At 49.1% G+C, this 27,916-nt stretch overlaps 2 protein-coding genes across 2 annotated transcripts in view; one reads left to right on the top strand and one right to left on the bottom strand.

Moving 5' to 3' along the window:
* LOC149351457 (uncharacterized) overlaps positions 1 to 27,916 on the bottom strand; it is a 50,740-nt gene that overhangs the window by 2,867 nt on the left and 19,957 nt on the right. The window contains exons 3-4 of the mRNA XM_089577033.1: positions 3,541 to 3,619; positions 2,873 to 3,025 (exon numbers count right to left, since the gene is read on the bottom strand). Of these exons, the coding sequence (XP_089433159.1) occupies positions 2,873 to 3,025; positions 3,541 to 3,619 (232 nt within the window). The remainder of the gene's footprint in view (positions 1 to 2,872; positions 3,026 to 3,540; positions 3,620 to 27,916) is intronic.
* LOC149351459 (uncharacterized) lies at positions 4,183 to 21,154 on the top strand. Its single transcript, XM_089577032.1, has 5 exons — positions 4,183 to 4,877; positions 6,039 to 6,155; positions 8,217 to 8,384; positions 20,352 to 20,441; positions 21,083 to 21,154. Exons 2-5 carry the CDS (start codon positions 6,054 to 6,056, stop codon positions 21,152 to 21,154), a joined length of 432 nt encoding a protein of 143 aa, XP_089433158.1. The 5' UTR covers positions 4,183 to 4,877; positions 6,039 to 6,053.

Below are 27,916 nucleotides of genomic sequence, written 5' to 3'. Positions count from 1 at the left end.
TCCACCTGTGGTGTGTTCTGTAACAACACATTTCGCGCTAATTGACTGTTCATCTGGGATAAAATAAAGCGCAAAACCAGAGAGGACACACAAAGGGAATGCGAGACACAGCGCCTGTGTCTCGTCTTCCCTTTATATGTTCTCTGTGTGGTTTCGGGCTGTTTTTCATTCTAGATGGTTTCTTCTGACTCTAATACTTTCATTTAAAACTTCTCACGTGTACCTACAGTGCATTCGAAAAAAGTGTGCAGGAACACATAGTACTGTTTGCTCTGACGACTGACAACGCTTCTGCTTCATTTTCATTCCTACGACCTGAACCAGTTTTTTTTTTTCCCCCAGCTCTTGGCTCATGTTGGCAGAGGCGGTTGCACATACTGATGCACTGTTACCGTTCGTGAAATATGCATTTGTTGTAAACACTCCAGGGCAGCAGATTGTGCATGTTGGTTATTCCTTTGTAATGGAACAGCGCAAAACAACGAGACAAGACGGTATGACGCATGTGGTTGTCCAGATGGTATAAGAAACCGTGTATATTCGGAATAAACTGAGTTTTAAGTCAGCGCCTGTCTCCTGTCCTGTCCAGTTATTTTGCGCTGTTCCATTACAAAAGTAAACTCCACGTTTGTACGTGTATAATTTCATAATGGCCTGAGAGTTTTCATACCTCGCCGTTGTTGAAGCAATATAGAAGAGGAAAATATGTAGCGCAAAAAAACGCACAGACGACAGAAGAAGACAAACACAAGTGTTGACTACCAACTGAAAACGGTTTTATAATTCTTGCAGTGTGATGGCAAATTGCTACCTGTTCCTGCCCTCATTGAATTTACGTGTTCGCGCAGCCGGTCACTGAAGCAATGGCCTGTCTGACCGACGTACGTGCGGCCACAGGTTGGTGGAATTTCGTAAACGACCGCAATCTTGCAGTCAACAAAGCGGGTTTCATGTTTTTTGACGCATGACATCCTACTGTTTTCTTTGTGGTTCACTTTGTTTTTTTTTGTTGTTTTGGATTACTTCCTGCTCGATCACGTGGTGTTTTATCTTTCCTTCCTTCGACAGTATTTATTGCACGTAGTACAAATAAAACCGTTTTCAGCTGGCAGTCAGCGCTTGTGGCTTTCTTCTTTTGTCGTACGTGCGTTTTTTTTTTTGCGCTGCATATTTTCCTCTTCTGTGATGAACCAACAAGCCCAAATCACCACCATTCTTCAGCCGAAGCAATACATGGGCATACTTTACGTCAGTAATTGTACCATATCAGTGCCGGTGCGTGTCTGTTATCGTCAGCTGTTCATGTGCAACGTGCCACATTTCCTTCTCTCTTGTTAACCACTTACCTCATGAAAAGCCCCTCACGTAAAGCCCTCAACCTTTCATGTAAAGCCCTCGCCCAAGGGCCCTTGAGGTATCTGTAATAAATAAAAAAAACCTTCTCTCCACATGGCTGTATAAAAAAAAGTACGGACCGCAATAAACCAGTATTCATTGTTCCTTGACTGTGCCGGTCATCATTCCGGTCCACAGCCGATACATGGTGTCAGAAGTGGGATAGCCACCCTCGCCTGAGAGCAATTACTTCATGCAGCAACTTCAAGCACCAAGAATGGATCGCATCAGACCAACGGAACAACTGCGCATCATCGGAGACATCGTTAAGAGTTGGAACCTCTTCAAATAAAAGTTTGAAATTTTTTGTCATGCAACGTCGTGCAGCGAAAAGTCAAGCTTCAGCGCCGTGAAAACTGCACAGCTGCTCAACTTGGCGAGTGAAGGTGCGTTAGAGGTCTTCAATAATTTCACTTTTGCCTCAGCCGCCGCGGTGGCTCAGCGGTTATGGTGCTCGGCTGCTGACCCGAAAGACGCGGGTTCGATCCCGGCCACGGCGGCTGGAATTTCTTTGGAGGAGAAATTCTAGAGGCCCGTGTACTGTGCGATGTCAGTGCACGTTAAAGAACCCCAGGTGGTCGAAATTTCCGGAGCCCTTCACTACGGCGTCTCTCATAGCCTCAGTCGCTTTGGGACGTTAAACCCCATAAACCAAGCCAAACCAAACTTTTGCCTCAGGGGAAAGCAAAGAGAACTCCGACACGGTGGTCGCCAAGTTCGAACCGTACTGCGTTGAGCAGCAAAATGACGTGCACGAAAGATGCATCTTTCGCACTCGCCTCAAATAGCAAGGGGGAATCCTTCGGACAGTTTCTGCGGGAGTTGTTGAATAGGAGGTTCGGGGTCGCGGCTCACTAGAACCACGGTCAGGACGACGCCCGTTCCCACCGCCAGGACAGGAGTGCCGCCGAGGAAAGGAGGTCGTTGGTGGCGGAAGGAGACTGAGTTTATTTAGGTTTTTACGAGCGTAAAAATCAAAAGTGGGTTTTTCGACCGCATTCATAGTCGAGTGGATAGGGGTTACTCGGAGTCGCACAGGAGAAACGTGGGTGCTGGCTGCTTCTAAGCGAGACCTGCTGTCGCCGTTCTTAACAACCTGAAGAAACAAGCCAGGTGCTGCAACTTAGGCACCATGGTCGACGACATGGTGCATGACTAAATCGTTTTTGATAGAAACTAACACAGACTTCGGAAGAAGGTGCCAAGGGACAAAAAGTTAACTCTTGAAAAAGCTGTTGATTTATGCAAGGCGGCAGAGACTGCAGCCCGTCAAAGCGAAGTTTGGAACGCAAGAAAAGAAGGGACGGTAAGTGGTTAACTAGAGAGAAGGAAATGTGGCACGTTGCACATGAGCAGCTGAGGATAACAGGCACGCACCAGCACTGATATGATACAGTAATGGGTGATGTGAAAAGCAAATTTCGCACTGAGCTACCAAGCTTAATATTACGTTTGCATCCGCAGCCGTTTAACCTACCGTCTCAAGGGCGGTTAGAATCCCCTGCCTTGTGGTGATGTACCCTGGATTCGCTTCTAGATTCTGCAGCGCATCTTCCACAATGGGATCCTGAGCCTGTTGGGGCTTCTTGTCGCGAGGACTCGAAATCTTGTCACGAGGACTCGAATGCACCTGGAAAGAGATGAAAACGTCTTAGGTAATTCAATCACCCCGAGAAAAGAAAGTGTAGCTCGCACCCAAAATTAGCAGCTGACCACGGCTGTTCTCTAGAGCTAGCTTGCTTGGTAATAAACTATAAATGTTGATGAGAAAAATGGCACGCAATTTTGTCTAGGAAAAGTGTCACGGCATTGTATACAGATAAGCTTAATATGCTGCTATAATTGCACATTAAAAACTGTTCCCACCACCCATTTTATGTGTTGAGGATTAAAACGCCCTTTGTGCACTCCTACGGGCAATCATTGGTCCTCGTGAACGTTTACATTCGTGTCGGTTTCGAAAGGTTCGTAAAGCTGAAACATAGTTTAGGTGGCTCCCATATGGTGTACCCATTCTGCGTCTTTCTTCTTTCGTAACTGCGTAGCGCCTGTTCCTACACACATGGAAAGGGTTGATTGCTCACTTGGCCATCGCTACGGAGGGTGGTGCGATCGCATGCAGAAGAAAGGCGTGGTGCTGCTTACGCTGGGAGTCGGGTCAACGACGATGTCCTCGGCGAGGGAAAGCTGCGAGGGCTGAACGGCCATGGTCGATGACTTGCTCCTAGAAAAGCGGGACGCCTGTGTGGATGTTTTCCAAGAACAATCGCGCGCACCAAGGGCTGCGCCTGCCGACGCTTCGTTTTTCTCTTCCTACACGCTTTGCAGCCGTGCTTAATTTTTTCACGACACCGTGAAATGTTCTTGCGTTTACAGGAACTCTGCTCAGGTCTTCCCAGTGCATTCTCTAATTTTCGTGCTTGTTTGACCAACACGTGTGGCAAAACACTGGCGCGCTGTAAAGTTTGTGTAATTTTTCCGAAGCGCGCGCTCGTATCTATGAAACTGATGTCTCCCAGAGCATGCAACATTTGTGCCATTCAGCCCGAGGACATCATCATCATCATCATTTGGATACCGTGCCATTGCAAGGTACGTTCTGCCTGCCGTGTGCAGCACAGCGCTTTCACAACAAGTGCCACATTGCCTAAATGTATCATCAACAAACTGTCAAGTGAGAGCATCTTAGAAGAGGAAATAACCGTGATTTCGACCATGCATGCCTGTCTTGCCTTCTTGCTCACGCCCGGAGCACATCATCGCAGGCATGGCGCATGTTTTGTTCTCGACGGCTTCCACAGTCAACTCTTTGGCTGCCCCTTGGTTGCGCTATCATCAGGCCTATTGTGAGTTGAAGCTCAAAAGCATTGCTTCACGCTTTCGGGACCACGCCATTGATGGAGCCAGGAGTAGTAGTTGCCCCTAATGATCGGAGTGCAGAGTCTGTCGCCCGGATCGCCAGATGCGCTGCCTTTTTGTCTGCGCTCGCATTCATTATTTCTGAGTGTTCCTAAGTTGACCGGCGGCATATGATACTTACTTGGTGGCATTTTAGGCTTCAGAAAAAAAGTAAAAGCTAAAAGACGAGGCTATGCGATTGGAGTCAATAACTGTGCCATGATTTTCAAAAGTCCTCAGGCACCGCGAGGGCGGGATCTGCTTTTGGGCGTCATAGTGGCCGTTTAGTGCCACCGCACTGACAATTTAAAGCTCTGACGGGGCGAGAAGCAAAGTTTCCCTCATGATCGCGATATTTGCAGAGCTGCAGAGATACTATATGAGTCACATATCCGTCGCCTCTTTCGCGTTATTCACATCGACGTACGCGTCCCCAATTCGCCCAAGCTGCTACCCTATGGCGTACCGCAGGACCCTGAGGCAACCCGGCGGCCTGGAAACTTTTGGACGGGAAGGCATCTCGTGGTTCATGGACTAACATGCAGAACGAAGGACTTCATCAAGCCTGAAGCAGAAAGCCAAAGGTTGAGTATGAAATTGGATTTTATGTACTTAAGTTACCCAGAATAATTCAACCCCGCAGCTCGGGGGGTGGAGTGGAGCCGCAGCTCGGTGGGTGGAGACAGTGACAGACTTTATTTTTCTTGTCATTTCAGACTATTTTTGGCCGGGATCGTATTCATTATTATGGATATTTGTATTTTGCAGCCCGCAGTAACTTGGCGGGGCGGAGTTAAAATTTTTTTAAAGGTTACGCTTTTTAAGCGTGAATCGAATTTCAAGTTCAGCCTTCAACGAGTTTCGGACGCAGCGAACATGTCTTCTACTTTTTTCTTCTCAGTAACGGCTTAAGGCGATGCCGCGCATTTATAAATTATTCGAGGTACAAATTAAAAACAAAAAATTACTGAGGGCACTTAGAGAGTGAGACAACTTTTATTTTTCAGCTCAAGTCCGAGCCTGAGGGCACTTAAGTCTCTTTACGTGCTATTAATACGAAAGCATTGTGCACTACTGCTGTTTCCGTTCGTGCGTATGTGGTTTGTGTAGCTTAGTTCAGGTTTGTCACCATACCGCACATCATTTGGAGCTCCGTGGGTTAATGCCCATAAATGCAGAATCGGTCATTCTCTAACATTCTTAGATGGCGGCGAGTCCTCATACCACTGCCAGCGATGCGCAGTGGCGCATCGCTTAACTGCTGCGCCACTGCACTGGCAGGTGGCTGTTTCTACCACAGCCTCCGGTAGGGACTGTGCGACCCATGCTGCTCTTCCCGAGCAACCTCTTGCGCAGATGGCGCGACGCTCCTCCGAACTTACCCAAACTTACGCGATTTACTACGGAGTAAGTCGGGTAAACCCTGCAAAGTGTCCGCACTTTTTGTCCGCACTTTTTGTCCGCACTTTTTGTCCGCACTTGCTGTACACACTTTCTGTACACACTTTCAGTGGACGCCACGCATGAGCCAGTAGTGCTTACGCATTATTAAATTATCCTTAACCTTAGCCTTGCATGTTGAAAGAGACAAAGCTGCTGTGTTGGTCTCATAACGTCAGTCGGTCATGTTATGTGGCAAATCAAAACACTGAAACCAAATGCAGTTTGTTTATTATCCCGCGGGGAGAAGCCAAATTTTTTATTGGCTTATACGTCTTTTATTGCACTTTATTATTAATTTCTAGGTGGACAGGCGAACTATGGATTTTGATTTGGAAGCAGCGCAAAGAAGTCTAAAACTCGACATCACATTCAAGGATTATGTTGCCACATCTAATGGACTTTTCAACTTTGCCGAGACGGTGAGCCCTTTGATACATTTCTCGCGAGGTGCACTTTGTTTACAACAGAGGGCTTTGCGAACGGCTCTAGCTGTGAACAAATTAACAGCATTGTTTACAAAATCGAGTAGAGTTTGAGGAGCAGGTCTTTATTTGTTTGCAAAACCGTAGCGCTACGCTCACAACAAAAACGACTACCAGAATGTTGTTACACACCCTGACGCGAATTTTAATGACTGCGAGATAATCGCACGTGTGTTTACCATGTTTTGTTGCATGTTGCAGACAACTATAAAAAAAACGAAAACAAGTGGCATGTTATGTACAGTCGCAACGAACAGGAACATACCCAACAATTCTGGACAAAAGCATTTTTGAACGGGACATTTTATGTATGCAATTTTTTCATATATTGCAAGATTTCACTATAACAATAATATATTCGCACATCTACCGCCCACAGGCTTGAATTTTTTGCTATTAGTTTTGCTATTCACGTTTTTGTGATCGTCAAAGGCGTTCCCCATTAGTTTTCTATGGCTGTCTTAACTGCTCCATGCGAGCGATGGAATAACTTTAAAAGAAAAATTTTGCTGCACATCGTAAGAATGGACCATTACCTTCAATATTTCCTTAACACAACCTTGTAATCTTCCAATATTCGAAACTTTAGTCCAGAATTGTTGGACATGGTATTGCTGTGCGAGAAGCCACGTCATAACAATTACATGAGTGATGCACAGTTGTACACACACACTTGTCTAGAGCGCTCGAATGGCGCACCGGGGAGCACACTGGCGTCATTTAAAAGTGGCCTACACTCTAAACAAAAAGGAGTAAAAAGGGAGCACGCTGTCCTCTAGTCGGATACAACTTATGTCTGAAGTGAAGCTCCGCCCACATTCAGGACCTCCGCACATAAATCATCCACAACAAAAAAGTAGTCCGTCAATTGTTAACACTTCCTCTCACCTAAACAAGAAGTTAATCGCAAGAAGAGTGTTATAAGGTCTAGAATTTTGATGTCTGGTTTGTTTCATAAAATTAAGATTAAAAAGCTGGTTTCGTTTACTTTTGTGACTGGCTAGCGGAGTAGTACAGTACGCCGCTGACCGTGGCCCAATGTCAACAACTGCTGTTTTTTTTAAAAGTCGTCTCCTACTAAGCTGTCCTGCTAGAGGACAGCTTGCTCTCTTTTTACTCCCATATAGGCGAATTCTTGCTTATAGTATAGGGCTCGAATCCTAAGCTTATCATGCATGCGCATTCTGAAGGAAAGTGTTTCACTCCTCTTGCCACTGATTGCTGCATCGGGCCCGGCATACAGAAGCCTTTGTCATAAATGCACTACAGAGCGCGCCGTTCGAGCTCCCTAGACAGGTGTGTGGACGACTGTACGAGTGTTAATTATGGCGAAAAAATGGGCCTTCTTAATTTTTGGAGACGTGAAACTGCAAAGCATGCGGTCGAGGCAAGAGTCCCGAAGTATTCGGGCTTCGCGAAAGCAAACTGATCTTTTATCGCGATTAACTAATTTCGCCAAGCTCTGTCCAGCCTTAGACGGCACGAACTTCTTGCGGTCAGTGCTGATTAGCTTATGTAGCGCACCTATGCATGTACCGTCTTCTCCGAAAATTCCCATCCACTGTCCCTGCTCCTGGACCCTGCAGTGTGTTTTCTTCAGACCACGTACGAGTGCACTCAGACGAGGTCAAGGAGGTGCGTATACAATACAAGCGTTTGTGTTGTCCATGTGTCTCTCCTTGTCGTCGTTTGTGTGCGTACGTTCGTGGTCTAAAGGAAATGCAACGCAAACTCATTCAACAGTCCGTGCTCCGGCAATGCGGCTCGTATCGCATCTTCAGTGCTCGAGATTTCTGCACCATGAAGCGAGCTGCTTTTCTTGTCCCTCAAGAGCCTTGAAGTGGCAAGGGTCATACTGGACCTAATAGAAGACTAGCAAAAGACACGCTGGCCTGGAAACTTTTGAGTATGACGGTACGCATCTTCAAAGTTTAAATCGACTTGGGCGCGGCGCGAAAGGCGGCGAATGCAGCACTTAGCGGCCAGCGGACCATGCAGGTGGGCGGCATCGCGCTGTTCTTCACGATGTCCATGTCCGGCCTGGGAACCAATACGGAGTCCTTCTTGTACGCCGTCAGTTACGCGTACGCATCGAATGGGCTACAAATTCTCCTCGCCGGCTTCCTCAACCACTCGTCTGCGGTGATCGTACAGCGGCTATTTTTCGTAAGATGCGTTCGCTAACTGTACGCACCCGAAACCACGCGCGTTTTGACTTGCTTCCAGAGCGGCGTCTTCGAGTCTCTTTGTGTCCCCCGTGACGCGAGCCAAGTGTACGTTAAAAAAGAAAAGCGTCTGGTTAGTTTAAAATTGAAATAGTGTCGGTTACTAGAGGAGGATTGCTTTTCTTGCTTGTTTTTTGAACTTACCCTGTAAATTAAGTAAGCAAGACTTGCTGCGGAGATGTTCTACTAACGGGAACAAAGGAACGTGAACAAGGCAATTCAAGCACAAACTGATGTTGAATTCCAATGGCAGATCGGGATCAAGTTTTTCTGCTCGGTTTGGATCAGTCGTATTCCAATGGTAAAATGGGAGCGCGAGTTGTATGTTCCAATGGCAGATCGGGATCAGGCGTAAATCCCGGATCGCTCCGTGGAGCAGCGATACTTGATCCGCCGAAATCGGCGGATTTAACCGGAACCTCGCGTGACGTTTTCTTTTCCGCCGCGTCTACTTCCTGTCGCGACCGGCAGCAGCCGCTTTCGCTTCGTTCCTGTCGTCGCTACGTGGTGAGCCGGGACAGCCGGGCACTTTCCAGTCAACAGTGGACGGCAATGATCTTGCTTCGAGCCGTGCGGCACTAATTTTGCTTCATGGAAGTGATAGTTCCGACTCGGGCACTGAAAGCTCAGAGTCCAGCAGTGAAGATTTGTCTGAAACGGACAGCGAGCGTGAAGCTGCCGGCCTGTATATGCCTGCCGCCGGCGTCAGAAAAATGCTCTAATATTCTTTGTTCGCGTTCATAACAAGCCCTGGAGTAGAGGAACGTAAAAAATTAATCATTTTTGCGGATCGTTGGCCAATACCGAGTTGCTGGTAGAAGTGATAACTGCGATACAAGCAAATTTCTTCCTGATGCCCAGTGCGGCTGGCCTGCTGTCTGCTAGCTCCGCTGCTGGAGGCGTCGCAGAAATCGATCATGTCTTCATTTTATTATGAGACGAGGAACACAGTAAAACGGTGACGCGAGTAGCACCTTCACTACAGCGCTGGCCAGTGCCGAAGCGCCCTCAGCTGCGGCATCGATGAAAAAGTTAGGCTGAGCGACGACTACGGCAGCCAGGGAGAAACGTTGTCCGGGGGCAGCGCAGTTCGTCGCTCGGCGTGTCCGCGGGCGGCGTCGTTGCCGAAAGCTCGACTGTCTCGCTGATTGGTTCAGCGGCTTGCGTCTCGCAGTCGCAAGGCTGGAAAATCGAGCAGCGAGCGACTTGCCTGCGCGTCGTCCGCCACTTCTTTCGTGAACGGTGTGGGAATCCTGGCTTTCCGCCGTTGCCTTTGCGCGGCTGTGCCGGCTTCCTGCGTTGTTTCTCCTCTTTCCCTTGCTCCCGCCTCAGGCGGTGGAGAGGCGGCTGGGTGACTAATCACTGTCATTTGGCCACAGCTCCGCCCCGGCTCCCCACCGGCCTTTGCCATTGGCGCCTTTTGGCGGGAATTCGGGACCCGCTACGGGCGGCCGGGCACGGCGCGACCGTCCGAGCGGGGCCCAGAGAGAGAGAGATCCCTCCGAGACAGCGAAAGGTGCGTACGTTACTGTTTGTCCCTGCCGGCCTTTGCCGCTCGGACCAGTGCTTACTCGAGCTCGCCCGCACGTGTCCTCTGACCTGCAGCGGCTCGAGCCTGTCCAGCGGTGTCCAGCGGGGCCCTTGGCTCGCGCGAAGCTCGAACCCGCGGTGGGTGGTGCCTGTGTCCACTTCGAAACCCACAACTGGCGCCAAACGTGCTAAGTCATTGGCGCTTACGCCTTTGATGGCACATTAGCCGAGAAGGTCGCCTTGACGATCACGCTTGCGCACCATGTCTAACACCCCCAGCGGGGCACTCGGCAGCTACATGTCGGCTCCCTACGGAGTTGTAGCGTCGTTTTATCCGCTGGCTGCTGTTCCTTCGAATAGCTAGACACCGTGGTTGGCCGCGGCCCCCATTGGGGTTTACGGCGACACAACCCAAAATGTCGACCACGCAGCTCCCATTGGAGCTGTATCGGAAGCACCCTGCGGTGCATCCGCTGGTCACATGCCTCAGCTGTGCACGCTTTCCGCCCAGTGCGAAAGCAGTTCGTGTCACGCTGCCGCAACCGGCAGTTTCGAACAGCAGCAGCCGTGCCCCGCGAGCAGTCAATTCTGCTCTGGAAACGGCGAGGCGCTGGCCCGGTTCCCTGCGGAAACCGCGCCGCTCATCGAACTAGGAGCCTTGCCTCCCTCGTTCGTGCAACCCGCCCAAGCCTCCACTGAGGCAGGGGCGCAGTCGCTGAGGCCGGGGCTCCATTGAGCCAGATGCGGAGAAACTTCGAGCCATACTCGAATTTCCCGCGCCCAAGGACGTACGCGGCCTGCGCCGTTGTGTGGGAATGGCCAACTTTTATCGTCCTGTGCCCGCGTGCAGGCACCCTTGACCTAGCTCTTGGGAAAGACTGCCGCGTGGCGACGGGAGCCCGAGCAAGAGCGATCCTTTCGCCTCCTGTCTAGAGCCATTGCCGAGACAGCGCAGCTCAGGCTACCCGACCTGACCAGACAGTTCGTAGTCCAGACTGACGCGAGCGATCTGGGTTTAGGAGCAGTTCTCCTACAGGAATTCGATGGCGTGCTGCAACCGCTGGCCTTTGCCAGCCGCTCGTTGCTGCCCTCGGAGAGGAATTATTCCGTGACCGAGAAGGAGTGCCTCGCCATCGTGTTTGCACTGCGTAAATTTGACGTCTACCTTGATGGAACGCAATTCGTGGTGCAGACAGACCACAGTGCGCTCAGTTGGCTGATGCGGCTCCGCGAGCCTGCGGGTCGGCTGGCGCGCTGGGCTCTCCTGATACAGCATTACGACTTTTCGGTGCAGTATCGAAAGGGGAGCACAAACGTGGTAGCTGACGCGCTATCCCGTGCCCCACTCGCCAGCGGCGCCTTGACGCCTGTAGGCGGAGGGGGCGAAACAGCGGACGAGCCGCCGGGCGGCAAGGAGGGGGAACCCGCAAACGGGTTAACCCATTCCGCTAACCAGGCGAGCAGCGCTTCGCAAAGCGGACGAGAGGCAAAGCTCTTCGTGAGCGCCTCGGAGGTGCCGACGCGAACGGAAATTTTGGCTGCAAACCTGAGTGGGGACGAGACCATGCTCCCCTCTGGGATGACTGGAATCGTTTTCAGCCGTAAGAGCTACTGAAAGCCCAGCAAAATGACCCCTTTTGTCGCGAGGTGAGCGACGGTCTCAGGGAGACGGAGCGCCGTGACGCTACTTGTATTGTAGCGGGCGCAGGGGGGCAGAATCCAGCGTGTGTCGCGGCGAACCCCGGGGATTCATATTTTCTGGACCATGACGGGCTCGTGCTGAAGTAAATAGCCACCGATGACGAGTCCATCGACCCGTTGAAGGTGGTTATCCCCAAAAGTCTAAGAGGCGCACTTTTGCGATTCTCTCATGACGAACCACTGGCCGGTCATCTGAGTGGCTCAAAAGTTTTTGCAAAACTGAGGCAATCGGTGACGTGGCCCGGCATGAAGCGTGACATTTTCTGCTATTGCCGTTCCTGCCATGTCTGTCAAGCGGTGAAGTCACGGGGCGGCAAGCCGCCTGGAATAATCAAACCGATTTACAGTGTGCGTCCGTGGCAGATGGCCACCTGCGATTTGATGGGGCCTTTCCCCAGAAGCAAGCAGGGGTTCATAGACCTGAAGGCCTACGCGTCACGGTCTGACGAGCTTGCGCCGGTACCCATTGGTATCAAAGGCAAGCGCAAAGGCACAACTGGTGCTGCGGAACGCAAGCGTACGGAGCACCGGTACAATCTGAGGCGACGGTCACCGGCGTGATTGATGCCGGCCGGCGGACTTTTCCGCAACCGAAGGCACGCAGCCTCAGCTAGCTGGCGAGCTTTCTCGTCAGGCCCTACCCAGGCGAAGCACGGTGTGTTTTGTTTTGTTTTGGCAGCATGATCAGTTCCAGCCTTGTGTGTTTATCAGTTTATTTATTTGTTTTTGCTTGAGTCAGTTTCTAGCCACTTTCGTTTCCCCGCTTGCTCGTCTGTTTTTGTTCTAACGTACCCAGATGTACATAGGCAAACTTCAGCCCGCTCGTGCTTGCTCTTTTCTAGAAGGAATAGATTGGATTAGGTGTCGTTTGTACAGCGCGCCTTTTCTCATTTCCGGCCCGACTGTGGGTGGTTGGCTCGTTAAAGGGGCCCAGAAACACAATCTTAGTTAACTGTTTTGCCTGTTGATTGCATACAGTGAGTTATAATGGTGCTATTAGCGTCGGTAATACCGCGTACATTCCGTTTTTTAATATTTTAATGTCCTCCCAAAAACAACTTCATGGCTCTGATGGTGTCGCCACACAGTGGCGGGTTTTTCGCAGCGGATATGACATCACCTGGCGCGAGCTTGATGATCGGACAAACAGTAAATATACTGCAAATTGTGTGAATAAATAGAGACACATTTTGTCACCTGACTGTGTTTTATATTAGATCAACAAAAACAACTTGTTTGTCTTAGATAAGAGCCCTGCAAAGCAAGTAAAATAAAAATACACCACCAGGGGCGCTCTGGCATGGAAACGACGCTGCCAGTCTCAGCAAGAACGAGTTACAGAGAGCAGGCAACCATGGAGTACAAACTTCCGCGACGTGCTCTGGCTCGCTGTTTTGATTGGTTGCGCCAGGTCCCGTCATTGGGAGAGCGAAATAGGAGTGGGAAGCCCCGCCAAAATCGAGTTGAGGGAAGCGTTTTGTTTGCTTGTATTTTGAAATTTCTTCACTGAATAACTCCCGTTCCTGTGCATCGATTCCTGTAATTCTTTTTAGGTCAGCATCTGTGTGACATAAAGAACCCACCTGATGTATAGCCGGTATCCCCCCCAAGCAGTGTTTCGCAGCCCCTTTAAGGAGCCGTGTGTCGCGGTGCGAGTTTTGTGCGGCCCGTATGGAGGGGAAGTTGGCGGGGCGTTTGGGGCGATGGGGGGCGGAAAGTGCACCCTTTGACCCTCGCCGCGGCGCCTCTGGACGCTTCTGATGAGCGGATCGTTGTCGCCGACCAGCGTCCGCGCACTTGCCGGTGTATGCGTGGTTGTGGCTGTGACTGTGTGCGCGCGTAACCCTGAGCCAAGGCGACGCCTGTGAGTTGTGCCGTTGTGTGCTTCTGCGTGAGCGCGAGGATGAGAAGGACCCCTCGCTGTGGCCAAGGTTACACATCAGGACGCCGCCGAACATCCTCGCCCGTTTCAGCCGGCGTGAAGGGGGGTGTACTGACTGTCTTGTGCCCGAACGTGACGTCGTGCCCAAGGGCGCGAGGTTAGTGCTCTGCCGCGGCCCCGTCGTCATCAATGGAAAGAAGACCGCCATCAGTCGTCGGCCCTCCCAACCCGTTCAACTTGAAGCCTGCGAGCGGTGAGTCGCCGACCGGCCCACTGGGCCGCGCCATCGAACTTTGAGGCTGACATCCACGTGTCACATAGTTGTACAGTTGAATTCACATCGCCTTGTGTAGCGTGTATATAATCTGCAAGCTGTTTTGATTTACAAGCGTATGGCAGTGTTTGTTTGTTTGCCTTGTTTTTCCTTTGTTTGTGTGTTTTAGTTTCTTTTGGCAGGAACTGAAGTGTAGCTAGTTTCTTTGTGCATTCATTTCTTTATTTTGGAACTGAAGTGTAGCTTTTTTTGTGTATTGATTTCTTTATTTTGGCCGCGTGCTTTGCCGATGGGTAGGAGGGCATTTAAGGAGAGGGGGATGTGGGAATCCTGGCTTTCCGCCGTTGCCTTTGCGCGGCTCTGCCGGCTTCCTGCGTTGTTTCTCCTCTTTCCCTTGCTCCCGCCTCAGGCGGTGGAGAGGCGGCTGGGTGACTAATCACTGTCATTTGGCCACAGCTCCGCCCCGGCTCCCCAACGGCCTTTGCCATTGGCGCCTTTTGGCGGGAATTCGGGACCCGCTACGGGCGGCCGGGCACGGCGCGACCGTCCGAGCGGGGCCCAGAGAGAGAGAGATCCCTCCGAGACAGCGAAAGGTGCGTACGTTACTGTTTGTCCCTGCCGGCCTTTGCCGCTCGGACCAGTGCTTACTCGAGCTCGCCCGCACGTGTCCTCTGACCTGCAGCGGCTCGAGCCTGTCCAGCGGGGTCCAGCGACCTCTGACAGGCGTACCTTGCGTTGTTTGCCCACTCTCTCTCGCAACCGGCCCAACGGTCGACACGAGAGAGAGATCACAGCACTGCCGCGGGGACATTCTCCTGCAGCGGCGTGCTAGCGGCGCGCATTGCTCGAGTCGCTTCGTGCGCGCAGCGGAGCCTTGCTCCTCGCGCGCCCCCGGGACGGGGTGACTATTGAGTGCGTGTGTACCTGCTGAAGGACGACGTGAATAAACGTCTCCTTTGTGAACTTGGAGGCCTATTTCTTTGCGGCGAATCGCTCTCCTCCCTGCGGAGGTTGAGTGCACCGCGTCGGTGTCCCAGTGGTGTGTGGTGACGGCTGATCGGGGCCCTTGGCTCGCGCGAAGCTCGAACCCGCGGTGGTTGGTGGCCTGTGTCCACGTAGAAACCCACAACGGTAGGGACAGGCTCACTGGCTCTCCGAAGAACGCGGCCGCATACTCGCGTGTTCACGGAGAGTGGACCATCCTGTACATACGCTTTGGTTTTGGCTTTACGTTCCGGCCTTCGTACTACCTCCTTTTTGTTTCGCCGAGACGGCGTCTGTCAACGCAGAGATCGCGCCTCGCGCAACTCCTGTCGCACTCGAACACGAAGCTAGCAGGGCGTCCGCTCCGACGGCGCGCCTAGTTTCCGCGGCTCGCCGCTGCGGCGCTGGCGTCGCGCTCCCGAGGGAGCACTGGTATTCCAATCGCAAAATGGGAGGTGGCGAAGCTACGCGCTCCGACGCGCTCCGTACTTGATCCTACGGAGCGGTCTCGACCTGCCATTGGAATTCAGCATGAGAGGTCTTAGGCGGGGTAAGCTCAGTACTAGCGCTGGTTAATGTCAATTCGAAAGCATGAGGACTAACCTTCAGATGTATAATCAACCTTGCTTGTATTTCCTATCCAGGAGCTAATATGTTTGTGTTTTTTGTGTTGGGATTTCAGTTCTTTTGTTCGCGTTAAACCTGCACTTGTATTACGAAGGACCGGATGTTGCACCATGTTGTTTCGGAACGACCACTGCAACTGACCCCGTTATTTGATCAAAGGTTGCATTAGGTTTGTGTCTACACGTGTGCGCACAGTTTGCCGTTTTTATGTGATCGGCTCAGTGCGACTCACGAAGTTTATGTATTTCATATACTTTCTGCTAACAATGCTGTGTTCAAACGCACTATACCTACGGGTCTGCGAATAGTACTTTTGAAAAACGGAATAGAATGCGAATAATTATTATATTAATTGAAGTGAATACGAATCGAATACTTTTACGAATAGTCGCTGCTTGTGCATACATTCGCACAGAACTAAATCGTGTAACAGCGAAACGCTAGCGGCGGCGATGCTGTTCAGCGTTTTGACTTATGGAGGTGTGTAGGTGAAGCTTTATAAAGACGCAACGCAGCACTGATTGATCTCCACTCGGGGATACGCAACTCGAAGTCAGTATATTTACTCTATGACCTTCATGTAATACGTATAGGAAAATTACCTTTTGCTGCTGATGACGACAGCGAACAATCAATGGTCGAATACAACTCAAGAACGAAGCGGCAAGTGCACCTCAAAGGAGGCCCTCCAGCGGACGGCGTCGACCGATTCTCATGACTTCGCGGTTAACCCCTTTGCACCTGACAGTCACCTGCGGTGTCATGGTCGCAGGTGAACTGGCAGGTGAACTCGAACTTTGTGCCCAATATTCGGAAGCTATTCGAAAAGTTGAGAACATGTCCGATCACTACGAATCGAATTAGCGCAAAAACGGGACAGACAAAAAAATAGAGAAAACACGAGCTCTTCTTTTCTTGAAAGAATGTCGTACGCCAAAAAAGGACGAAACAGGAAGGAAAAAACACAGAACAGGAAAGAGGCGCAACTTCCAACTTTAATAACAGGAAAGGAAACCAGGCGCTCTTTTATAGCCGCTGAGCTGCATGAGGGTGCGTGAACTAAAAAACAAATGCGGTGGTGGACGAGTGATAACAACACTACAACACAGCACAACAAGTCATAGGGAGGTCGCTATTACAAAAGGCATGTTGATAACTCATGCGAGCGTGAATGATAGCACAGGTTGAACGATTATGAATAAGGCTAAGAACTACCTCTAAGATATTAACAATCATGAAACCGATTGAAGGAAGCAGGCGGACTTTGCAAAGGGCATCTAAACAGAACCGTCCAAAAAAGCTAGTTCGTTTCTGGTGAGGAGAACAGAAGGCGTGCTAACGCAGTTGTCTTTTCTTTGATCAATATAAAAAGCCTCAATGACTTCTCTTTCGATTTTTTCTTTTGCCCTGGCTAGAAACCTGGTCTCTTGAAATTTCGGAAAACAATCTTTACACCTGCTACAGTGTAAAGCTAGATTGCTTCCCGTCTTGCTTTTTAGTGTCACATTGTGCTGTCGAGCACGCTCATTGAAGCACTGTCCCGTTTGCCCCACATATACTTTGCCACACGTCAAAGGGATCTCGTATACCACATTAGTGGTACATTTTGTGAACACTGTTTGATGTTTGACAGTGCAGGCCTTTTTGACCCGCTTTCCTGACACCATCGGACATATGCTTGCCAGTTTGCAGGGGGCTGAAAAAACCAGCCGCACTCCGTGCCTGGAAGCCACTTTTTTCAAATTGTGCGAAAACCCATGCAGGTAAGGTATGACCTGCACAGGTTTGTTTCCAATGTCCCGCTTGTAGTCCGGTTTCTTCATTTTTTGAAGGAGGCTTTCAGACACACTGGTGACCAGTTGCAATGGGTAACCTGCTGACATAACTCTTCTGATCTGGTACTGGAAGCTTTCACTGATCTTGTGTGGACAAGATTTTTCTAGGGCCCTAGAAAAATCTTGTCCACACAAGATCAGTGAAAGCTTCCAGTACCAGATCAGAAGAGTTATGTCAGCAGGTTACCCATTGCAACTGGTCACCAGTGTGTCTGAAAGCCTCCTTCAAAAAATGAAGAAACCGGACTACAAGCGGGACATTGGAAACAAACCTGTGCAGGTCATACCTTACCTGCATGGGTTTTCGCACAATTTGAAAAAAGTGGCTTCCAGGCACGGAGTGCGGCTGGTTTTTTCAGCCCCCTGCAAACTGGCAAGCATATGTCCGATGGTGTCAGGAAAGCGGGTCAAAAAGGCCTGCACTGTCAAACATCAAACAGTGTTCACAAAATGTACCACTAATGTGGTATACGAGATCCCTTTGACGTGTGGCAAAGTATATGTGGGGCAAACGGGACAGTGCTTCAATGAGCGTGCTCGACAGCACAATGTGACACTAAAAAGCAAGACGGGAAGCAATCTAGCTTTACACTGTAGCAGGTGTAAAGATTGTTTTCCGAAATTTCAAGAGACCAGGTTTCTAGCCAGGGCAAAAGAAAAAATCGAAAGAGAAGTCATTGAGGCTTTTTATATTGATCAAAGAAAAGACAACTGCGTTAGCACGCCTTCTGTTCTCCTCACCAGAAACGAACTAGCTTTTTTGGACGGTTCTGTTTAGATGCCCTTTGCAAAGTCCGCCTGCTTCCTTCAATCGGTTTCATGATTGTTAATATCTTAGAGGTAGTTCTTAGCCTTATTCATAATCGTTCAACCTGTGCTATCATTCACGCTCGCATGAGTTATCAACATGCCTTTTGTAATAGCGACCTCCCTATGACTTGTTGTGCTGTGTTGTAGTGTTGTTATCACTCGTCCACCACCGCATTTGTTTTTTAGTTCACGCACCCTCATGCAGCTCAGCGGCTATAAAAGAGCGCCTGGTTTCCTTTCCTGTTATTAAAGTTGGAAGTTGCGCCTCTTTCCTGTTCTGTGTTTTTTCCTTCCTGTTTCGTCCTTTTTTGGCGTACGACATTCTTTCAAGACAATGTACCAACTAACCCGTCAAAAAGTTCTACTACAGCTTCTTTTCTCTACGTCCCGTTTTTATCGCTGATTTGGTAGTCCCGTTTTTATCGCTGATTTGGTAGTCATGGGAAACTAACTAGCCCAACTTTACGCTCCGGCGATATCCGACCATTAGTTGCGAATAATTTTTGAACATTCTCTATTCGATTCGTTCGATGAATTGAATAGGCACATATATTCACTCTTTATTCGAAACTTTCGAATATTCTCACAACTCTACTATTCTCTCAACTATTCTCTCACCAGCGCTGCATGCGCTGGTGACATAGCAGGTTCAATGCAAGCTTAAAGTGAACCGCTCTGGTTTCGCTGTATCCGCAGTCACAAAGGATATCGAGGTAGGAAAACTATTATCAATCGCAGCTCTATGGCTTGGTGCTTTTCGGAGCGGGGCGTGACAACTGGACGAGCGAGTGAGAGAACAGCCACCCGCTTCGTTCAAGGTTCCCATTTTCTCTCTATCTCTCCCTTCCGCTCTACTTTCACAGCGAGAGCTGTATATGCGATGTCCCTCAAGACGCACACGTCGCCGTCCGCGAGTGAGGGAAGTGTGTGAGGGTACCAACTTGGAGGGGAACTGCAGCGCCAACGCGCTGGACTCTCCTAGCAGGGTTTGGGTAGGGTGTGCGCGGTGCAAGATAGGTGAAGGCGAGGTTGTGTAGCTTTGTTTTCAGCATAGATGGCGTTTGCAAATGTCTAGCGAAGCCGCAGAAAGCTGCACAGCACGCGCATGCAGCACAGCCCTCGTTGAGTTTAGAGCACCACGCGTCATAGCGTATACGTTGCGTAATTATTTTTGTCTTAGTTCTTTGTCCTTTTCTCGTAGGGCTTCTTTTACACACACACACATACACAACCGAAGAAGGGGTAAAAATGCCTTTTTTGAAAGAAATGAAATGAAACCATCGAGCGATAAAAGGGGCCTTAATTATATTCTTAGTTTCTTCTTCCGATGAACTGCGACGTGAGTCAATTATGTCGTGACTGAATGGCTCTCTCCTTTTATTTAATAGATTTCAATGTTTAAGATCAGATAAGGCGTATAAAACAACAAAAAATTGGCGCGTGGCTCGGGTAATATTAAAAGGGACACCTAATGCGTAATCGGAAATTGTTATTATTATTAGTGATATATTTTCAAAACTAATATACAACAGGAAGGAAACGATTTTTGCTGGCCGAGTCATCTGTTATCGTAACTAGAAGCACCTGAGCTGCAGCCAGCCGGAAGTAAAGTAACAGTGAGGGGGGAAAGAAATAAGGGGAAGGTACAGTGAGAGAGGACAGGGGGTGGAGGGGTAATATAAAACACTTCCGCGACTGTCTCGTTCTTAAATGGGTTGACCCGGCCGGCTGGCGGGCGCTTTCGCTCTGTGCCCGCGCGATTCTGTCCGCAAGGAATAGTTCCTCGCAAAGCGGACGCTTGGCTGCTTTCACCGAAATGCTTTTCGACTCTTTCTACTCAAATTACCTGGGATAAAGACGGGATAGCACCCTCGCTGACTCCCTTTTTGAGACGAAGCCGGGTTGCAGCACTATGAGGCCAGTTCTAATTAACGCCCCATCTGCCAGTGCACTTCAGCTTTAATTTTAGTTTCGAACAAGAGAACGCGCTGCCTGCAGTGGAATATTTTTTGCTGTTTTTTTCTTTCCGGTTTGTAGATTGCACTGGTAAAAGCTGGTATATGCATCGTTTTTTTTTTCGAGTTTTCATTCTACCTAGTTCGTCTTATCGGATGCTGCTTGTTTCTGGACAAGCACTCCAGTTGAAGAACGCACTGAACTAGTCGATTTGAATTCAGACAATTTTTGCGCAAACATCGTTCTAAGGTAATCATCTTGCGCAGATATGACAGTGCCGTGATATCTGTGCCGTCTGGTTCACTGCAGTACGCCACCCATCAATGCTTCGGAACACTGGCGTACGTCTCTGGTGCCATGATGCTCGTCAGTGATGAGGACAGCCTCACCACTGCGGGGGTAAGTCGAAGGGGAAGCACAGCTTGCATGCACATCTCCGGAAATGCTGGACTAGATATGAAAGAGAATTGACGCTGTCGTTTGATGCGATTCCTGAAGTAGTATAGGCGCTGAATTTTCGGTGCCATGTTGAAAGAAAAAACGTAATGGCGCGAGAAACGAGTTTTTTCTTTCAACATGAACCAACTCGCCCAAACTAGAGTTTTACTTTTCGGTGCCATGTTTTCTTGTAAGATGTTAGTATGCATGGATCAACATGTGGTATTCGACTACGACGGGTAAATAATTCATAATCGAATTTATTCACTCACCTGTTTCGGTTTCAACAGCCGAGCGACGGCTATGATGTCAAAGGCCAGTATATGTCATGTGAGGCATGAAAAAACACTGCGATATGATCGCTGCTTTGTCATTTTAATTCACTACAGCGCTAAAGCCAGCCTGCTTCAAGAGCCGGAATCACTACGAGTAAAGAAGCAGCGATTGTTTTTTTCCAGTTTTCTGCATGCCTCCCATGACTTACACTGACCTTTGACCTCGTAACCATCGCTCGGCTGTCGAAACTGTTTCTCTACAGAATAGAAATAACTGTACTGAGCAGAAATAACTGTTTATGCACTCGTTTCTTTTTTTTCCCACAGATGATTTCTATGGTGGTGGGAGCCTGTCACTTTTTCCACCTCATCCACCTTTTCTTCAAGATCTACGTGTAACACTGCCTGCTATCTGCGGTGCAAGCCCTTGGGAAGTAAATGCAAGATGCTTTTTTTTTTCAGAAACTAGCGGAATATGCTTGCAGTTTTTCTTAACCCACACACCCACACAAAGTTGCTGGACCCATAAACAAGCATTGTTGAGCTGTGCCACAGTACCCTGAAAACTGAAAACTCGTAGCTTCATACAGTGCTGTTGATCCTTTCAAAGCAACCACAATTTCTGTGTTCGTTTGCAGTCTTGCTGCTTTTGCCGCACGTCAAGAAACACGAGCGCATTGTAAAAGGTGCATCAGAAGTTCCCGGGCCATAGGGACACAGGCTCATAGGCCATGAGAGTATACTTTGGCATCTGAGGCGCCTATGAAACTACCAAGGTTCTCAGTGGTGAGAATGATGTTTCTCCTACCCCCAACAGAGATTTTGAGACTCGGCGGTGTCGTAAATACCCCACTACAGGGCTCAAAAGCCGACCCTGTGGTCTAGGAACTTTTTACGCGCTCTGTACCAGATGAATAAGTTGTATATTAAAGGAGATGAGGAGGAGGCAGATAAGTTTCTGTTCGCAGGAATCCTTGCTTGGCCGTGTTGCATTTTATATTTTTTTCTATATCTCTTTGTAGATGTAGGCTCCTTGCTGCAAAGTTGTACATTTCGTCGACTGCTTTCAGGCGCGTTCCAAAACTGGCTACAAGGCGCAGCACATATGTAGCCAGCCGGCTGCGGGCTGGTTTCATCGTCAGCAGTAGCAGCCCTTTCGAAGTCGTACAAAACAATATAGTCGCTCACTGGACTGTAAATATTCCGCAGACATTTATGTGCTAGTGTACTTAACAACGCATTTACACAAAATTTTTCCAACACTACTAAGGAACAGCTGCACGGGGCCTCTCTCAAGGAACGCGTCGAAAGGTATGGAAGTCTTTTTAGTCATTTCTTTTCAGACAATTCACTGGTTACTCAAAGTGGAAGTCCATGGACCTCGAGCTTTGAACATGTACGTTGTCGTGCCCTGTAGTATCTAAAAGAAAGTAAATTACTGTTGCGGCTATATGTTGTGGAATGTGCAGTATAGCTCGCAAGTAGATATCTCGACCATGCTTCGGGTCTTTAACTGGCTCAGAGAAATAATGAGAATAGAGACAGCCCCTTGCGTCACCACCGGCGCTGGCATTGCCTTTTTGGTTACGCGATAATATATAGCGTCTCATTTCGGTCCAAGTTTTCAATGGGCTCGAAATAAGCGTACAACCTTTGCTTGAGTATTATGCGTACCATCAAAAATGAGAAGAAAAACAAGCTCCGCCTTAACGGTATGGCGCGATAGCGTTAAGTGGGATAAGGCTCATATATGTAGAATTTGTCATTCTCTACATTACATCCATAGATCCCTGGAAGCCCTCGTACAACTTCCTGTTCAGTGGTGCAGCGGTAAAGCGAGGCGCCATTACACCGGTGATGGAGGGTGGTGCAACCGGTGGCCCTTTTGCGACCCAGGTTGCTCTTGCCGAGCGACCAATCTGCCACGGTGGGCAGTTTGCTCACTATCCCGTGGGCAGGTTGTGGTGACGCCGCAAGGTCACGTGATATAGGTGGCCCACCTGCCTCCTGGGTTGCTTTTCTAGGGATTTTTCGAGGAATTGTCTTTCACGGTCAACGACGCCGACGACGATGCCTGATTTTCTGCGACACGAGCTCCTGAACGCTGTCGCGTTAAAATGTCCCGACTAGAGTGCTTTTAATTAATTATAAACGGATAAACTTTTACGCGCCAAAGTGCGCTGTGAACTACGAGACAAGCTGTAGTGGAGGTTTCCGGAATAATTTCGACCATTCGAGGTTCTTTAACATGCACCGCAATCTCTGTGCACGGGCGTTTTCGCACATCGCCTCTATTAGAAATAGCTCGCTGCGGCAGGTATCAAATTACTTTTAACCTGATTGAGAAATGGTAGTCTGACATGATTGGTCACCATCATACAATACGGCCATTTTGGCTTGGGCGTTCTCGATTAATAAGGCCTCGAACCACTCCTTGAATGGGGCGACTCAACACGTTCAGGAGGTGGTGTACATGACCGTAAACATCTCTGCGCAGGTTTCTCAAGGAACGAACTAAACTATCGTTTGTTTTTTGCGAATAATTAAATAAAGAGGTTCGAGCATGGTCTGTTCAGCGCAGTGATCCAATCATCCGTACAGGATGGGCGCTATAGTTTTTTCTGTGTTCTGTGCATAAATGTAGCACGAACGTATCTCGTTCTTTTCTATGCGATTTAATTTATCATAAAGCAGCCGCCTGCATATTGTCAGGTCCGGCACACCTCCGCTGACGTCATATCCCTCAATACTGTTTAACAGCGACTGCCCGCCTTGGGAGGCGGGGCATCACTTTCGGAAGCTCAAGTTGAGGGAAAACAGAAAATGAATTTTTAAGTAAGGGAATTCGTGAAATAAACATACACATTTATTTTATTGTTGTGAGACGACCTGCACCGCGTACAAGTTTCAAGGCGGATCTTGCTCGTATCTCTGTAAGGGGTGGCAGATGGCTCTGCGGAAAACATCATTTTTCTGTGAAGCAACCAAGCATCTCCCAGATGTTCTCTTTGCACTGAATTGGACCACAAATGGTGACGGTGGGAACAAGAAACATATCTAGGTACTTATACATGCGAGCGGTGACAGTGTATACCTTTCGGAAATAGAACCGTTCTACGAAGCGTGATGGTTTTTAAATTTTTCGGAGATGACTCATTCAAATACTTCGATAAGTAACGCGAATGTGAACCAGCCTTTCTCCGTTACGAGTCGATCACAGGAACGCAACCGCAAACGTAATGAACTGGTGCGTGTTGGGACGCTTGACGAACGCGACGATCATTTCTGCAACGATCGCGAAAAAACCCCACAACTCTCGCTGTGTATCATAGAGCTCTGCTTTTCACACCACATGTGCAAGACACGAGTGCTAGGGTTGTTTGATCCAAGCCAGCCTCGTACTAAACAGTTACAGAAGCTCAACATTTTCGCGACGTACTACCTTGATGGAATTGTGAACGACCGTCGATGCACGCATACATAGCGCAATAAGGCGCCGAGATATCGCCTTCGCAAAGCACGAAAACGGCACGTTTTATCCTCGCTTCAGAATACAGCTTTTCGTTGCGCCGGTCACGCTCGACGGCGCTCTTAGTTCACACTCGTCACCGATGAAAAAAGAAATGAAGCAGCAGCAGATACTAAGTCAGCAAAGTCAAGTTAATGTACGAGAAATAATCCAAAGCCTAAAATTTCTGCTTTGTTTTGTTTCGTTTCCCAATTTTGTTTGTCTCCGAGTTTGTTTCCTACACCCACTCCAGCTAGCGCTCTCTACGACGTGTGCCTTGTGCGAAGAAGGATACACGATAACAAGAAAAATAACGATATGACACAATTCTCCCAGCTCAATTTTTGTAGTACATTACCTAAATGCTAAGGTGGTTCGTAGTATTGCCTTCCGCAGCAGCAGCTCAGTGGTGATCCAATGGACTCTTCTGAGTGGCAGAAAAGCACTCCTGATTGTTACAATAGTTGCAATTAAAAAATCTCTGCCTCTTCCGTAACCGAGAGTAGAGTAAGCATGAAATGTTTACGGGCATAACACATTGGCTGTAGATGGTACTAGTCAAAATCTTGAAATGGGTCTAGTGTTCAACACACCACACCACACCACACCACACCACACCACACCACACCACACCACACCACACCACACCACACCACACCACACCACACCACACCACACCACACCACACCGCACCCCACCACACCACACCACACCACACCACACCACACCACACCACACCACACCACACCACACCACACCACACCACACCACACCACACCCCACTCTTCTTGTTGCGTCGAAGCGATCGCCTGCAATAGTGCGGGCTTAGGTAGGCAGCCGCGAACCGTGGCGGCCTTGTCGCTTTCGGGAGCGGCCGCACAATCATGGCGTTGTCGGCAGGGGCGAGCAGTCTTCTGCTGTGGCGTATCACTCGCAAAGCGGTCGCTTTCCGCAAGACGCTTCCTAACTCTACTTTCATCAGGCTCCATTGCTCGGCTTAAGCAGCTGTGACGGTGGCGGCATTGAAATGCAGGACGATGCAGAAGCGTACGTGGACACGACGAGACGCATGCCTGACAAGAATGTATATGCAGCGTGTTCGAATACTCCGCGAGCGTGTATACATCTGCCTGCCAAAGGGGGAAACGTCATGAGCTGAAGGCCCAGCGGTCGGTCTTTTACATGCGTGAGTGTGGGACCGCAGCGCCATCCTTGGGGACGGCGCGGAAGCAGTTTTTCCGCTCAAAGCCCTTCTCGCCCTGGAGCTCCCCTCTTGCTCTAAGCGGCCCTCTATCTTAGAGAGTCTCGTTAAATCTCGTACGGTGCCCGGATGCTCTCGATTCAGTGCCTGGATGAGTGGATTTCAGTGCCCGGATGTTGGCTCTCGGTCTCGGCGTGACGTCACCACACTGCTGACAACGGGAGCTTAAAGCATTTCATGCTTAATACTGTCTGTTGTGCTGGTTGCTTCAACTACTACACTGTTAGCCCTAAGAAATTTCAAAATCCTTCCACACCATGCCCTAAGCCCCAATTTCTCCGAAGGGGGGTCAGGCTTCGCTAAGCCAAACGGAAACGTGCTTCCAGTGCGCTTTTGTTCTTCCTTCGAAGGCGAAGATGTAACTTTCTGGAGAACGTAGCAAGTATACATTGACAGCAAGCTTCGGTGTCTTCACGAAAACGTGCTTGCTTACTTATTAGCGCTCACTACACAAGAGAATTCAAGTATTTCACGTATTTCCTGGTGAGATATGATTTTGTCTGTGTTGCAAAGCAACTGAACATGTAATAAGGCTTGCTATAATTAAAGCTCGTGCTTTGACTGAGTTTGCTGCAGTCTGGCTGTCTGAACGCGGCTGCACTCTTACGAACTTGCATTTGATTTAGGATTCCTTGCAGGAGTGACAGCTTGGGTTAGTTGGTGGTTCATGATCAACGAATTGGAATCTACACCTCCTTGAGAGTTTCCCTAAAGGCATTGCATTACCATCGTTCCCACTTCGAATTGCTGATCAGTTCGGCCTTGCCCTACCACTGCTAGCCAGAATTAGTTGGTAGAGTGTTCCCGGGCTCAAAACCCGGACAAGGACAAATTCATTTTCAAATACGAAGCTTCTGAAAAAGTTGTATGGCTTTCCTTTGTAGCCGTATGGCTGCGCTCAGGTGGACGCTAATGAGTAATTAATTCCTAAGCCCATAAAGGATTGAAGAAAGACGATGTATAACACCACGATAAGATTGCCGCACCAACCCCTTCCATTTGTGTTCGGCGTTTAATTTAATTTCTTCATTTGTAAACTGCCCTAAAGTTGTGCCGCTCGCGTGTTAAGTGATGGCCACATGGGCACACGCGAGCATTGGTTGGTTTTTGAGGAAAGGAAATGGCGCAGTATCTGTCTCGCATATCTCGGCGGGCACCTGAACCGCGCCGTAAGGGAAGGGAGGAAGGTAGGAATGGAAGAGGAAACAGATAAAGAGGTGCAGCAGTGGAGGTCTCCGGAATAATTTCGACCACCTGGGGATATTTAGCGTGCACTGACATCTCATAGCACACGGGCGCCTCTTGCGTTTCGCCTCCATAGAAACGCGGCCGCCGCGACCGGGTTCGAAACCGGGTAAAAGGAGCAAATAGTTGCCAAGCCATGTAGTACTGGTAGCTTATTATTAAACAAAATAATAATAAAGGTGAGACCCTCATTCCAGGACCTCGTGTTTTATGGCTAACGGATCTCCAGCGCTGCAACAACGTATCCGGCTCTGCCACACCCTAGAAGCAGTGCTACATATACTGTGTTGCAGCTATGTCCTTCCGGTATTAGTGTTCGGCTGTGCTTTGTTCTTTGGAGCACCTGTGTATAAACTTCGCCCCCTTCGCTTGGAGCTGGAGGTATTGCACCTTAGTCTGGGCCTTCCAAAATTTGTGGCTAATTCCGTTTTGTGCCTATAGAGGCGCGGATTCCATCTCTGCCCTCCAGATTTTGGCTCTTAACTGTCCAACCGCTTGTAAAATTGTGCGATTCGTCACTTCATGCCTCAAATTTGGCCTTTCTTCGTTAAGCTGGACCATTTTTTAGGAAGTTGGTCTCGTTTTCATACTGCACATATTTGTTTTGAGGAATCTCTCCTTGAACCCTTAAACGTCTGCATTTTGGACATTCCTCCGGTGTGCGCCAACTCTACATCCATTCAGATTGTGTTTGGCGCCGTCTTTCCAAACAATGCAAAACTTTTGCCTTTCCGTATGCTCAACAATTGCTTATAAGATTATCTGATGTCCTTTCGCTCTCACATTATCATTACGACAGACGCCTCACAATGTGAAGAAAAAGCAGCCGGTGTCGACATTTTCTCTCTGTCCCTCTATCGGTCATTGTCACCCCGCTTTACCAACTACACCCCCATTTATTTGGCCGAATTTTGAGCTGTGGTACTGGCTTTGCGGATGTTAGACAACTCTTTTTCTTGTGCCATAATTATGACGGATTCAGTATCCATATGTTCCTCTCTAACCACGTCTAAGGAGTCACAGGCACTCCGCTTACTCAAATTTTTGGTACCACCACACGTGTGTTCATTACGGTTAGTTTGGGTGTCGTGGCACAGAGGAATCCGTTTAAATGAGGTTTCAGATACCTTGGAAAGGTCCAATCATT

Source organism: Amblyomma mixtum, chromosome 3 (assembly GCF_055824585.1).
Source record: "Amblyomma mixtum isolate Tamu chromosome 3, ASM5582458v1, whole genome shotgun sequence".
NCBI lineage: Eukaryota > Metazoa > Arthropoda > Arachnida > Ixodida > Ixodidae > Amblyomma > Amblyomma mixtum.
This window is presented reverse-complemented; position numbering and strand designations above follow the sequence as displayed.

Bases quoted from the DNA above. Each gene is read 5' to 3' on its own strand.
- LOC149351459 (XM_089577032.1), top strand. From the start codon at position 6,054: ATGGATTTTGATTTGGAAGCAGCGCAAAGAAGTCTAAAACTCGACATC. The intron at 6,156-8,216 runs GTGAGCCCTTTG...CGGACCATGCAG, and splicing joins TTTTCAACTTTGCCGAGACG to GTGGGCGGCATCGCGCTGTT. The intron at 20,442-21,082 runs GTAAGTCGAAGG...TTTTTCCCACAG, and splicing joins ACAGCCTCACCACTGCGGGG to ATGATTTCTATGGTGGTGGG.